At 56.7% G+C, this 11,050-nt stretch overlaps 1 protein-coding gene across 11 annotated transcripts; it reads right to left on the minus strand.

Annotated features, from left to right (window-relative positions):
* Positions 1 to 376: 376 nt before the first annotated feature.
* ACBD4 (acyl-CoA binding domain containing 4) lies at positions 377 to 9,829 on the minus strand. 11 transcript variants are annotated; one of them, XM_047845426.1, is made up of 10 exons: positions 9,463 to 9,828; positions 8,944 to 9,340; positions 8,558 to 8,678; positions 8,402 to 8,486; positions 8,021 to 8,141; positions 7,683 to 7,772; positions 7,298 to 7,407; positions 7,131 to 7,209; positions 6,408 to 6,538; positions 377 to 1,411 (listed from the first exon to the last, which is right to left on the minus strand). In XM_047845426.1, the coding sequence occupies exons 2-10, from the start codon at positions 9,029 to 9,031 to the stop codon at positions 1,406 to 1,408; spliced, it is 831 nt and encodes a 276-aa protein (XP_047701382.1). In that variant the 5' UTR covers positions 9,032 to 9,340; positions 9,463 to 9,828; the 3' UTR covers positions 377 to 1,405. The 11 variants fall into 11 exon arrangements, with proteins under 11 accessions (XP_047701382.1, XP_047701374.1, XP_047701380.1 ...); XM_047845418.1 differs by lacking the exon at positions 377 to 1,411 and adding an exon at positions 3,273 to 3,976 and having other exon boundaries at positions 9,463 to 9,829; XM_047845424.1 differs by lacking the exon at positions 377 to 1,411 and adding an exon at positions 3,273 to 3,976 and having other exon boundaries at positions 7,131 to 7,206; positions 7,298 to 7,368; positions 7,683 to 7,769.
* Positions 9,830 to 11,050: the final 1,221 nt, after the last annotated feature.

Consider the following 11,050-nt stretch of genomic DNA (forward strand, 5'->3'; position numbering starts at 1 on the left):
TGCGTGTGGTTAGTGCCTGGGACTGACATTTGCGGAAGGATACTGTGAACACATTGTAAAAAAAACGAAAAGCGTATGAAGAAGTAAACAAATGAAGAATAAAAAGTGCCGTCTTAAAGGGACAGTGTGACTGCATTAGTGCAGCAACCTCGGACTAGGCCTCGGAGGATGAGAAAGCAGGTTCGAGTCCCGGGTGACTTCCACCCTGGGACTGGTTTTGGGACGCTTGGCGAAAGTGGCCGAGTCCCAGTCCAGGTCTGGTCTTTCGGGGCCCCCGCCGTCCAGGACCAATGCAAAATGGTGGGCCGTGACCGAGCCTCTCTTCTGGGCGGGGATCCGGGAAGCGCGGGGAGTGCATCCAAGGCTCCGGGGAGATCCCGGGGCGGGAAGGCCTAGCCCCCGGGCCTCAGCCTTGGCTTCTGTCAAACAAAAATGGCCTCCTGGGGCCGACTTGATCTCTTCACTTCCGAGCCGACCGGGAACATTTCCTGAGGCCTGACAAGGCAGTCGGGCCAGTTGGTGGACCTCGATTGCGGGGGAGGGATAGAGCTCAAAATTAATCCTGAGTTTAAATAATCAACCGTGGCTACCCGAGAGAGAAGGGGTACCATCCACAGAGGCCCTTCCTCATCAGTGGGCGCTGGGCAGCACTGGGAGGAAACAGAGCCGGAGTCTTCCCCAAGGAGGAGGTCTTGCCTGGAAATGGGGACAGGGGGGTTCTGGCCCAGGACTGGGATAGATTCATGGGGGAGGGAGGGTGACACAGTCTCGAGAAAATTCTCCAGATTCCAGGCTCCGGCCCAGAGGACAGGGCCCTGGAGTAGCCCAAACTAGCCGCTCTAATCGTTTAGGCCTAAAATGTCAGCGTAATCACAGCATCTCCCTCTTGACACACACCCAGTGACCTATTCTTATTATTTCTTCCTTAATAGCAGTGTCTTACGTTCGACATATAACATTGTTTTTGCACACAGAACCACTTGACCCCACCACAGACCAATGAGTTAGGGTAGGGATGATTGTCTCCGTTTTAGAGGTAAGAAGTCTCTAGGACTCAGAGAAATGAAGTGACTTGTCCAAGGTTACATGACAACTAAGGGGCACTTCTTGCTAGAACGAAGGTCTCTGTGACCCCCATTTTCCATTTCCATTTCCAACAGCTTCAGTCTAAGGCCCTCATTTCTTCATTTAGCAAACACTTGTTAGGAGAATCTATGATGAATGAAATGTCATCTCTGCTGCTCATGGACAGTGTAGAGAAACCATTAAACCACAGTGAGCCAAAATGGCAAGTGAAGAAAATCCTGGTAGGATCTTTTGAGCCAAGCTGCTCAGGAGTTGGGAATTATGGACAGGATGCGTGGGGGAGGTGTCTTCTTGGCTTTCTCTGAACGATGAAGCGTTTTCAGGCCTAGTAGCGTGAAGAAGAACATTTTATAAAGAGCAAGCATCGAGTCCGAAGAAAGGACTTGTCTGGGAACTCAGTGGTTCGGTGGGGAGGTGGTGATGGGTATGCCCCAAGGGACAGGCAAGCAAGACTGCCTCTGGGGCACAACCAAATGTTTTGAAATTGCCCACACAAGCCCCTGAGCTTCCAAGAATTCAGGTGCATCTGAAAAGCATGGCCTTCTTTGTGCTCCTTAATCAGTCCTGCAGGGCTCCCTGTAAGCAAGAGCTGCCCCCCACACTGAGAGCTCCCTGAGAAAAGGGGTTTTGCAGAGAACTTGAATGGGAGTCAGAGACCTTTGTATTGTTAAAATTTCAGACTCCAGAGGACTCCTGGGTACTCTCGTTCAGGGGGATTGAAAGGTATAGCTGAGCCCAGCCAGCCTCAGTTTACTGGGCAGGGCTCATTTGTCATATGTGGGGAGGGGTGGGCAGATGGATAGGTTGTGGGATTCTAGAATTCTGTCAAACAAGAGGCCAGGCACCTTGATGTTAACGGAGTTTTAACCCATCGCCAACCACTTTGCATGTCTTGGTCATTTAAACTCTAGGACTGCCTTACGATGAAGAGATCTTCAGCCTCATTTTACAAAGAAGGCAGCCCAGGTTCAGAGCAGTTAAGAATCTTGCCCAAGTCACACAGCTAGTTGTGTGCCCATGCCTGCATCCCCAGCACCACTTTGCTCCTTCTCCCGCTACCCTGCTGTTGTCCATCCTTCACACAAGGGTTTATTCAACCTCTGCTTGCGAAACTGGACTGGACCGCGGAGCAGCAGGGCCCGTGTGTCTGTTTTGAGGGACACCCTCCCCACCTTGGAAGAAAGACTGACAGTCAAAGAGTGACTGAGGCTACCAGTGGGTCGAATGATACCCGACCTTGGGCAGTGGTCAAGGCCAGGGGCTGATCGAGGGAACCTAGGAATTTAAGGGTCTCCAAGAAGGAGACTTCAGAACTACCTCTTCCTCACCCAGGGTAGGAAGGTCCTGGGGCTCAGGCGGTGGCAACTGTGGCCCTCTGCAGATGGGGACCCTGGCCAGTGGCCTGTCAGGGGCCAGCACTAGGAGGCGCTCGGGGTGGCGGATTCGCCACCGAATACAGGCCACTGCTAGAGCCAGGGCGGCCCCACGGGGTGGGGGCGGGGGCGACAGGGCTGTCGGAGACCAGAAGGAGGCCAAGGCCGCCCGGCGATGAGAAAAATAAGCTCGGGGCCCGAGCAGCGGGCGTCACCCGGAGCTCTGTGCCCACGCGGGCGCTCTGCCCACCCCGACGGGGGCTCCCAACGAGCGGCCCCGCCCCCACTCCTCAGGGTGGGGCGGGGACTAGGCTCCCGCTGGGTCTTGGCCTTCCAGAAAGTTCCCTGGGAAAGCCCGAGCGCGGAGGTCACGGGCGGGGACACCGGGAACGAGCAGCTAAGGAGGGGGAAGCGGGCGGTGGGCACTTCCGGGGCCGGGGACCCGAAGCCCCTTCCCTGCGGCCCGCGCACAGGGCAGCGAGCAGCCGCCCTTCGGTCCCGGCGCCGGCTTCCTCTCCACCCACCACCCCCCAGCTCGCCAGACGCCCCCCTCCGACGGGGCGGGGGGGGGGGAGGTCGCGACATGGCCCCACCCCCCGGCCGTGGCGGCGGTAGGCGCCACTCCCCTCCCTCGGCCGCCCCGCCCCCTTCGGGCCCAGGGCCCCAGTGCTCCCCTCTCCTGCCCCGGGAGGAGGGAAAGCCACCGGCCTCTCGGGACAGTCCTCGGGGGTACTGGGGGTGGGGCAGGGAAGACTTGTGCCTTGCGCGCCCGGACCCAGCTTCCCGCCTCACTCCGTGGGGACCCAGAAGGCAGAAGATCAAGGTCTTATTTTATTTAGTGAAACATTTGTGAGTCTTCCGTGAAGACGTCCTGAGTGTGTATGTGCAGGGGGAGGGAGACCAGCAAAACGGAGCTCACTCCCCTGCCCCCAACTCGGCCGGGCCTCCTGGCCTTCCTCCCGCAGCCTCTCAGCCAATCATTCTTCCAGGCCCCGGCCCAAGTCCCAACTTGCCCAAGAGCTGGGCCTCCACCGGGAGAGACTGGGGTGGGAGAAGAGTCAGGTGACCCAGAGGGTGGGGAGGGCGGAGGCTGAGACCCGGCAGCCCCGCCCCCGAGTCACGGCCAACTCAGAACCCCGGACGTGCACCACTACTGCACCCTCACCAGGGAGCCTGGGTGTTTGGGCGGGAGAGGAGAAGGTGTCCATGTGAAGCCGCGGGGAAGGATGGGCTCTTAAATGGCCCCCCGATAAGGGAGCGGTGCAGAGGCAAACACTGAATGGTGGGAACACAGAGTTAATGCTGTTCTCCTAAACCCTAGGAAGGCTCAGGACACAGCAGGACAGGGGGCTCATAGCCACCTCAGTTGGCTACAGAGACCCCTCCACTGAGAGTCACCTCTTCTGGGTCCGAAACTGTCGGAAGAGCCACTGGACGATGAAGGGCCACAGGAGGAAGAAGAGCAGCGTGGGACCCGAGAGCCTGAGGGGCCATGGCCGGGCACCGGGCGGGGTCCTCTGCTGCCGAGAGGGAGGGAGTCAGGGGCCGGCCCAGGCTTCGGCACAGACCGGGAAATTCCTTAGGAACCTGCTTCCCGAGCTAAGTGGGAGTTGTGCCTCCCTAAGATCACAAGAACTGAGATAGGGAAGGCCCTACCCCTGAATCTGCACCACTAGAAAGGAAAGGCTCCTGGGGTTCCCAGTGTGTCCCTGACAGCTGACCTCCAGTGCCCTCCCGCATCCTCCTCTGAGGGCAATCCCAGGTGCCAAGGGGCCTGTAGGGGCTGCGCGGTGGAGAGAATGGCTTCTAGGCTGTTTCTACTGGGCCACAAAGCAGTGGCCCCGTTGGTGTGGCCTGAACACCCAATATTATAAAGGATGTGCCATATATTTCAAATGGTGCTCAGAGTTTAGCTTCTAAATCTCATTCCCTGCTAAAAGGAGCCAGGGCTCCTTGGAGAAGTGGTGAATTCCAGGTCCCGAGCAGGGAAGGCAGAGGTGAATGTGGGACATTTTGTACCAGAAAACAAGGAAACTTTTAAAGACTAATGAGGTCATGTTATAAGAACATAGGACCCCGCTTGAAAGGGTCTCCATTGACCAAAATTGTGCCAGTCTAAGCATCACAAAGAATAATTTCAGTTGATTGAGAGACTGAATCTTTAAAATCCATTAGTCCATAATGATACTCAAAGAGAAAGTTGGAAATTTGTCACTGTTGAGGTGGCTGTTCAATCAACTCCTTACTTTAAGATAGGTAATTAAAGAGAATGAATTAAGCACTCATTCTGCCTTTCCAAAGGCGCTGTACTTCAGGGAAATCCTAGACGAAACTCTACAGTAAAGTGTCACCCTAATAAATGTTAAAAGAATAAGAGCATTTAAAAGTCAACGTTTCTTTTTTCCAAATAAATTATTGATCCAGGCAGGGCTTATCCATTAATTGTCAAAAATCACATGGCAAATGGGGTCACGGGGAGCAGGACATGCCCTGGCTGGCAAGAGGAAAACACGACTTAATGGTAGTGAGATCGGACTGGCACTCCTCCTTCATCCACGCCAGTGGTCCGTGCTAGAATCATTAACTGTGGGACATCCAGATATGTGTCCCCTGATGTGCAGAGCATCACATGTGACATGATCTGATCATGTAAACGAGCCAGGAGGATGTAATCAGAGAGACCTGAAGGGAAACCTTCTCCTGGACCACTGGCCCAGTCTCAGTAAGCCAGTAGCAAGGAGAAAGCACCGGTCTAGATTAAAGGAGTCTTAAAGGATGGAGAAGCCACACGCAGCACATGTGCCTGGACTGGACAGACAGAGCAGCTGGAAAAGGCAATTTCGGGACAGCTGGGGAGATTTCGATTTGGATTGGGGATGTGACGATACGAAGTGTGTGCTAAAATATTGTCCTCTCGGGCTAGGTAGTGGAATGTTCTTATTTTTAGAGGTGGAAAACCAGCTATTTCAGGGTGGAAATCACAATCTTCAGCATATAAAATGAGTTAGAAGTAAAATAAATAAATAAAGCCTTGCGGGGGTGGGCGTTGAAAGATGGGTCTGAGGAAATTCCTGCCACCCTGGCTGACACCCACTGTGTCAAGGGGATTCAGGGTCACCCAGGTGATCCCCCACGTCCAGCAATTTAGCTGTTTCCTGCCCCCACCACCCCAGGCTTCTCAAGAATAGACCTACTCCGTCAATGGGGAGTCCCAGCTTTGGAGGGAGACAGACCTGAGGCTGCTCTCAGCTCCGTCACTGGATGTGAATAATAATAATAGTAATTGGAGAAGTGCGGTGGACATTGCCTCATCTAAGCCTCACAGCAGCTCTGTGAGGTTCCTCTGGGCTGTGTGCCCTCAGGTGAATTACCCAGCCTCTCAGACACTTGGTTTCCTCTTCTGGAAAAGGGAAATGAAAAGCAAAACTAGTTCCTAGGGCTGTGCGGATTAAATGAGATAATGAAGTACGCGTTTGTTTGGCACTCAGTTGGGGCTCAGAGACTGGTGGCAGCAACTGATGCTGCAGGAGCTCAGGAGCAGAGGTGTGAGGGCCAAGCAGATCTAGGAGTAGAGGGGAGGGAGGGAGGGGCACAAGGGCTGAGTCCTTGGGAGCAAACCCTAAATCTGGCAACAGGGCCCCCCCAGCCCCAGTGCAAAGAGCAGGCACGTCCTGGCCTTCCAAACTGTTGGAATTAGTGCTCATGTTCAGTTTCTATTCCGGCAAGAGCAGGAAGGGAGGGCCTCCCCCATTCTCCCTTCCAGGGTGGAAGCACTTCAGTCCCCCCGACTGCCCTGCCTGCAACGAGAACCACACCACTCTGAAGAAGGCAGAGGTGTGGGCAGGTGGGGAGTTAGGACGAAAGACAGAAGTGGCTCCACGAGGAGCCCAGAACAGAGAGCCTTGGAGTTCTGTCTCTATCTCGCCCTGGGCCCTGGGGGCGGCTCACCTGCTCGACGACGCTGGGCAGGCTCTCCAGGTTCTGCAGTCTACCCTGGACATCCCGCATGCTCTCCTGCAGCGCCCGAACTGTCCCCACCAGCCACGTGTCCAATTCCTGGGGCCCCAGCGGGCTGCCCTCTGCAGAGCACAGACACACAGGGAGGGGGACTCAGGAGGCAACTCAGCTAGGGACAGGGTGGTGGCAGGCTGGGGCAGGTCTGGGCAAAAGTAATAGTAGATAGAGGGCGATCCGTGGTACCAACTGTGATCTCTATAAAATCCATCCATGTGGCTGAGTAATGGGCTGCCAAGGGTTTGAATCCCAGCACCGCCACTCAGCTGTGTGACTTTGGCCAAGTCAGAAGCTTCTCTGAGCCTCATTTTTGTCTCCTGAAAGTTAGGGGGAAATGTCATTGCCTTCACAGGGCTGCTTACTCAGAGGAATAAAGGAGATAATATTTATGAAAGTGCCCTTAAGGGACACGGCACGTACGGAAATCCTAGAAGGGGATTGGACCGAAATCATTGTCCTTTGACAGTCCCCAATGGGAGGCCTACAAAGATGGGGCCGGGCAGGGACTTTGCCCATCCAGGCTGGTGTCTGGCTGTCTGGCAAGTGCCCGGTGCTGGACTTTCACCTCTGCCCCAAGAGGGCAGTCAGGGGAAAGCCTGGGGGCACCAGAATCACAGGGAATGGCGGAAGCGGGTGAAGGGTCAGATGAGGGCTCACCTTTCTCTGCGGGGAGCAGGGCGCTGTTTCTGGTGTCAGGCTCTCCTCCAGGGGCTCCCTTCTGCTCTGTCCAGACCTGCTGAGAGGAGTCACAAGATCCAAGGGTGGGAGTAGGGCAGCCAGGGCACAGTGGGGTGGGGAAAGCAGGGAATGAGGGGTAGTCTCACCAGCTCAGGTTCCAGCTGCTCCAGGGAATCACAGAAAACCTCGGAGTCCAGGTCCCTAGGTGGCTGGGACTCTGGGGAGGGGATAGGTGACACTGGTGACAAGATGGGGGCTATGGAAAAAGGCGAGGGGGTGTTCAAGGAGTAAAGGCATCTGCTCTGGGAACACGAGAGATACTGCCATGGGAGGCATAGATGGGTCCCAGAAGTGAGGTCCTGGAACCAGAGTCCCAGAACCTGCCCCCTGGCCTTTGCAAGCACAGGAGGTCTCAGTGTCTGTGGGCGTGAATGAGGTGTGCCATCCAGCCTTCTCCCCTTACCCACCCCACTGGAAGCTCCCCACCCACCCTCTGGCTTTGGCTGTCTGTCCCTCCCCCCAGGCACTGACCTGGATTTGGGAGTGCTGGTTCCCTGGGGGGGCAGGGAAGCTCTGGGGCAGCCCTGGCATCTCCATTCAGTGCCTGCTCTTTCCAACCTGCTGAGACACGGCACCCAGAGGTGGGGCTGGGAAGAGGCTGGAGCTTCCCAGTGAGATCAGCCCCTGCTCCTCATGAGCCATGGGCTCTGCCTGAGACCCACTCCATCAGGGGCGCTGGTTGGAGTGTCTACAGGAACATCACCTGGAGCCCTCTACCCCCAAATCCCCCTCCACCTGAGCAGCCCCCTCCGCCTGGACCTAAGAAAGTTCACTCAGCACTTGTGGAGCTCCCAACCTGGGGGCCTGACCTGTGACCCTTCTCAGGAAGGTTTCCGGGGGCCTCGGCATATCAGGGATCACCTGGTACAGGGGCTCGAAGTAAGCAAACATGTCCTCTGCCACCTCGCCCAGGGGCACCGTGTCGATCACCTGTGGGGCAGGGTGTCTGTTGGAGAGGGGCCTGCCCCTCCTTCCACTGTCCTCCTATCCCACTTGAACTGGGTCCCCTCCATCCTGTGCCCAGTCAGGGACCAGAGACAAGCAGGGTTAGAGAGATGGCATGTAGGTAGTAATTCCCACAGGGGTGTCAATGTGCAGGAAACCTAATGGGGGTCAGCCCTGGAAGGCTAGAAGATAGGCCACCTAGCTGGGACCTTGGGGACAGAAAGAAGCCTGCAGCCTCTCCCTACCTTCTGTGCCACCAGCTTCATCTCAGTGATGTAGGCAGACATGGCCTCCTCCCTGCTCATCTTGCCCAGGCTGTTCCAGGCATCCCTGGGGGGCAGAGCGCTGTGAGAGGCTGGTTGACAGCTGAGGCTTGTTTGCCCGGTGGGTAGGGGGCTCACCACTTATATCGTCCTATTGGGTCCCAGAACCCAGGCCGGGGGACGAGGCAGGGCCCCATGGTAGCTTGCTTGTAGTAGCTATAGAATCTCAGCATCTCTTCGTAGGAGGGGCGGTAAGAGCCTGGGCAGGGGGTGGGAAAGTGGAAGGCAGAGCATCACCCCCAGCTCCAAGAGAGTGGAAGTGGGGGGAGAACCACCCACCCTTGGAATGGACAGAGATGGTGAGGGGTCCCACTCAGCTGGACTGGGACAGGAGGCAGAGGAGATCCCCAGGGCAGCCCAGGCAGGGACTTATCGGCAAAAACTGCAAGGATCAGAGCCTCCTGGGAAACCCCAGGCAAACCCCAATCTTCTTGACCCCCAAGTGCAGGTCCCAGCGCCCTCACCATTCTTAGGCAGGTTCTGAATGACACTGACTGCGGCCTGGAACTGTTTCTGGCAGTCCGGTTCTGGGCTTTCATTCTCGGTACCCATACCGCAGGCCTCTGAACCTTGGGGACCTACTTTTGAGCGACTCTACAAGAACAAGCTTCTGTATGAGCAGACCTCCACGGTCCACCCTGGCACACACCTCTGTAAGCCACTGGTCCACTTTCCAGAGGGGAAAACTAAGCTCTACACCCGAGTCAGGTGCCCCGGGAGGTCAGAAGCTGCAGCTGAGACTCCTTTTCCTACCCCAGGGCAGCACGGGTGGGGGCCAAGGCGGGCGGATAGGACCTCGGTGGGTGGGTGGAGGCAGGTGCCAAGAGCCGCTGTCCCTCTCTAGACGCACATTTCCAACTCCTAGACCGGAGAATGGGCAAGCCAAGAGGAGTCAGGGCGGGGCCAACACTCTCCCACCTTGGTCCTCCACTCCTTCTGCCCTGGGGTCCCCCACCCCATCCGCCCGGCCATCCGGCACTCACCCTGCAGCGCCTAATACGCGGACTAAGGTCCCGGTCTCGCCACTAGCCGGAGGCTTCCGACTGACCTCCGGGCCCAATCTGACCGGGATGTGGACGCAGGGGGGAAATTTAGGCCAATGAGAGGGCTCGTTTCAGCTTCTGCTTCTATACCTCAACCACTCAGCATGGCCCTTTCAAGGTTATGCAAATAGTTTAGCTGTGGCTCTCCCAATCAGTAGAGGCGAATCCGCAGGCCGGCTCCCCAACCTTGGAGGACCAGAGGCGGGAGGCAGCGCCACCTGGTGGACGTAGTAAAATAGCGCAGAGTCCTCTCGCCCCCTGGTGGAAACCTGCGTCTGTCCTCCGAACCCAGGTCCTGCAAATCTGAGCAACCCAATTCAGCTCCTTAGACCCGCCCTCCCCTCCCCGCCCCGCCAGGCGCTGGGGATTTAAAAAAAAAAAAAAAAAAAAAAAAAAAAAAAGGAGTTATGTCCCGGAGGAAGAGCGGGTTCTGGAGGGGTTCTGGAGGAGGGACATTGGAGCTGAGTTTTGGAACACGTAATTGTAAACCAGGAGAAGAATGAGAAAAGTAGTTCCTGAAGGAAGGAATTGCAGGATCAAAAGTACAGAAAGAATATCCAGACAGGGGTGGGTATCCAAACCAGTATGCCAGATCTCTGGGTCGAGGATATCTGAGAATGGGCTAGAGCAAGTAGGTGGCAAATCTAGGTCCTGAGAAACTAAGCTTTCTCTTTGAGATGCCACGCTCTTGGCCGCCGCCGAGTGGCGGTGTGCGCCCGTCTCTCCGCACCCAATTTAGGGTAATTGCGGCAGACAACGCTAAAATGATTAGTCTCCTGCCATCCCACCCTTTGAGTACAAATATTCTGATGGTTTCACATATAGTAAGTGAACACATGAAACGGTCACCAGGACCCACACTCGACGCTCACCCACGGGTTGATGTCACGGACATCTACACAGGGTGCGGCGGCCGTCCGGGGCAATCGAACGCCCACTGGGACGCTAATGCTTCCAAACCTCGAACCCAGAACCGGAGTTCTGCCGGGGATTCTAATGACTTAGTGCCACCCCATCTCCCCCAGACCAGTCAGCTTTGAGACCGAGGGGCTGGCACCTGATGCCGAGAGGGTTAATCCAATGACATCACAGCCAGAGCCTTCCTACCCCCAACCACCACCTCCCGCTCTCCCACTCCTCCAGTTGGGGCTGCCCTCCTGCTTGGCTCAGCTCTTGGGGTTCTCTCGGCTTTCCGGGCCGGTCCGAGGACCCTTGGCCCAGGACGAGCCGCCCCGCAGATTTGGCCCCCAGTCTGGCTCCCTTCTGAGGTCTCCTGAGGGACGGGGAAGGGGAAGGTGAAGAGGGAAGGGTCCTGAGTCCACATCGAGTCAGGGTGCAGAGAACGGAGAGTGTGCCAGAAAGCAATCCTCGCCTCCTCCGCCGCCCCCTCCCCCCAACAGGGGCTCCCGTCATCTGTGCGGCCGGGACCCGAGGATTTGGGAGGAGAATGGGGAGGCGGACTCAAGAGCCGGGGGCTCGGGCAGGAAGAGGGGACGCGAGGCGGCCCCCTTCCCTTCCCACACCTCGC

This window comes from Prionailurus viverrinus, unplaced genomic scaffold (assembly GCF_022837055.1).
Source record: "Prionailurus viverrinus isolate Anna unplaced genomic scaffold, UM_Priviv_1.0 scaffold_35, whole genome shotgun sequence".
NCBI lineage: Eukaryota > Metazoa > Chordata > Mammalia > Carnivora > Felidae > Prionailurus > Prionailurus viverrinus.

What these genes read in the sequence shown, in the direction of transcription:
- ACBD4 (XM_047845416.1), bottom strand. Translation starts at nt 9,031, where the DNA reads ATGGGTACCGAGAATGAAAGCCCAGAACCGGACTGCCAGAAACAGTTC. An exon ending in AGCAGCTGGAACCTGAGCTG is followed by an intron (nt 7,210 to 7,297) that starts GTGAGACTACCC and finishes GACTCCTCTCAG; the next exon opens with CAGGTCTGGACAGAGCAGAA. An exon ending in TGCCCAGCGTCGTCGAGCAG is followed by an intron (nt 3,980 to 6,407) that starts GTGAGCCGCCCC and finishes CCCTCTCGGCAG; the next exon opens with CAGAGGACCCCGCCCGGTGC.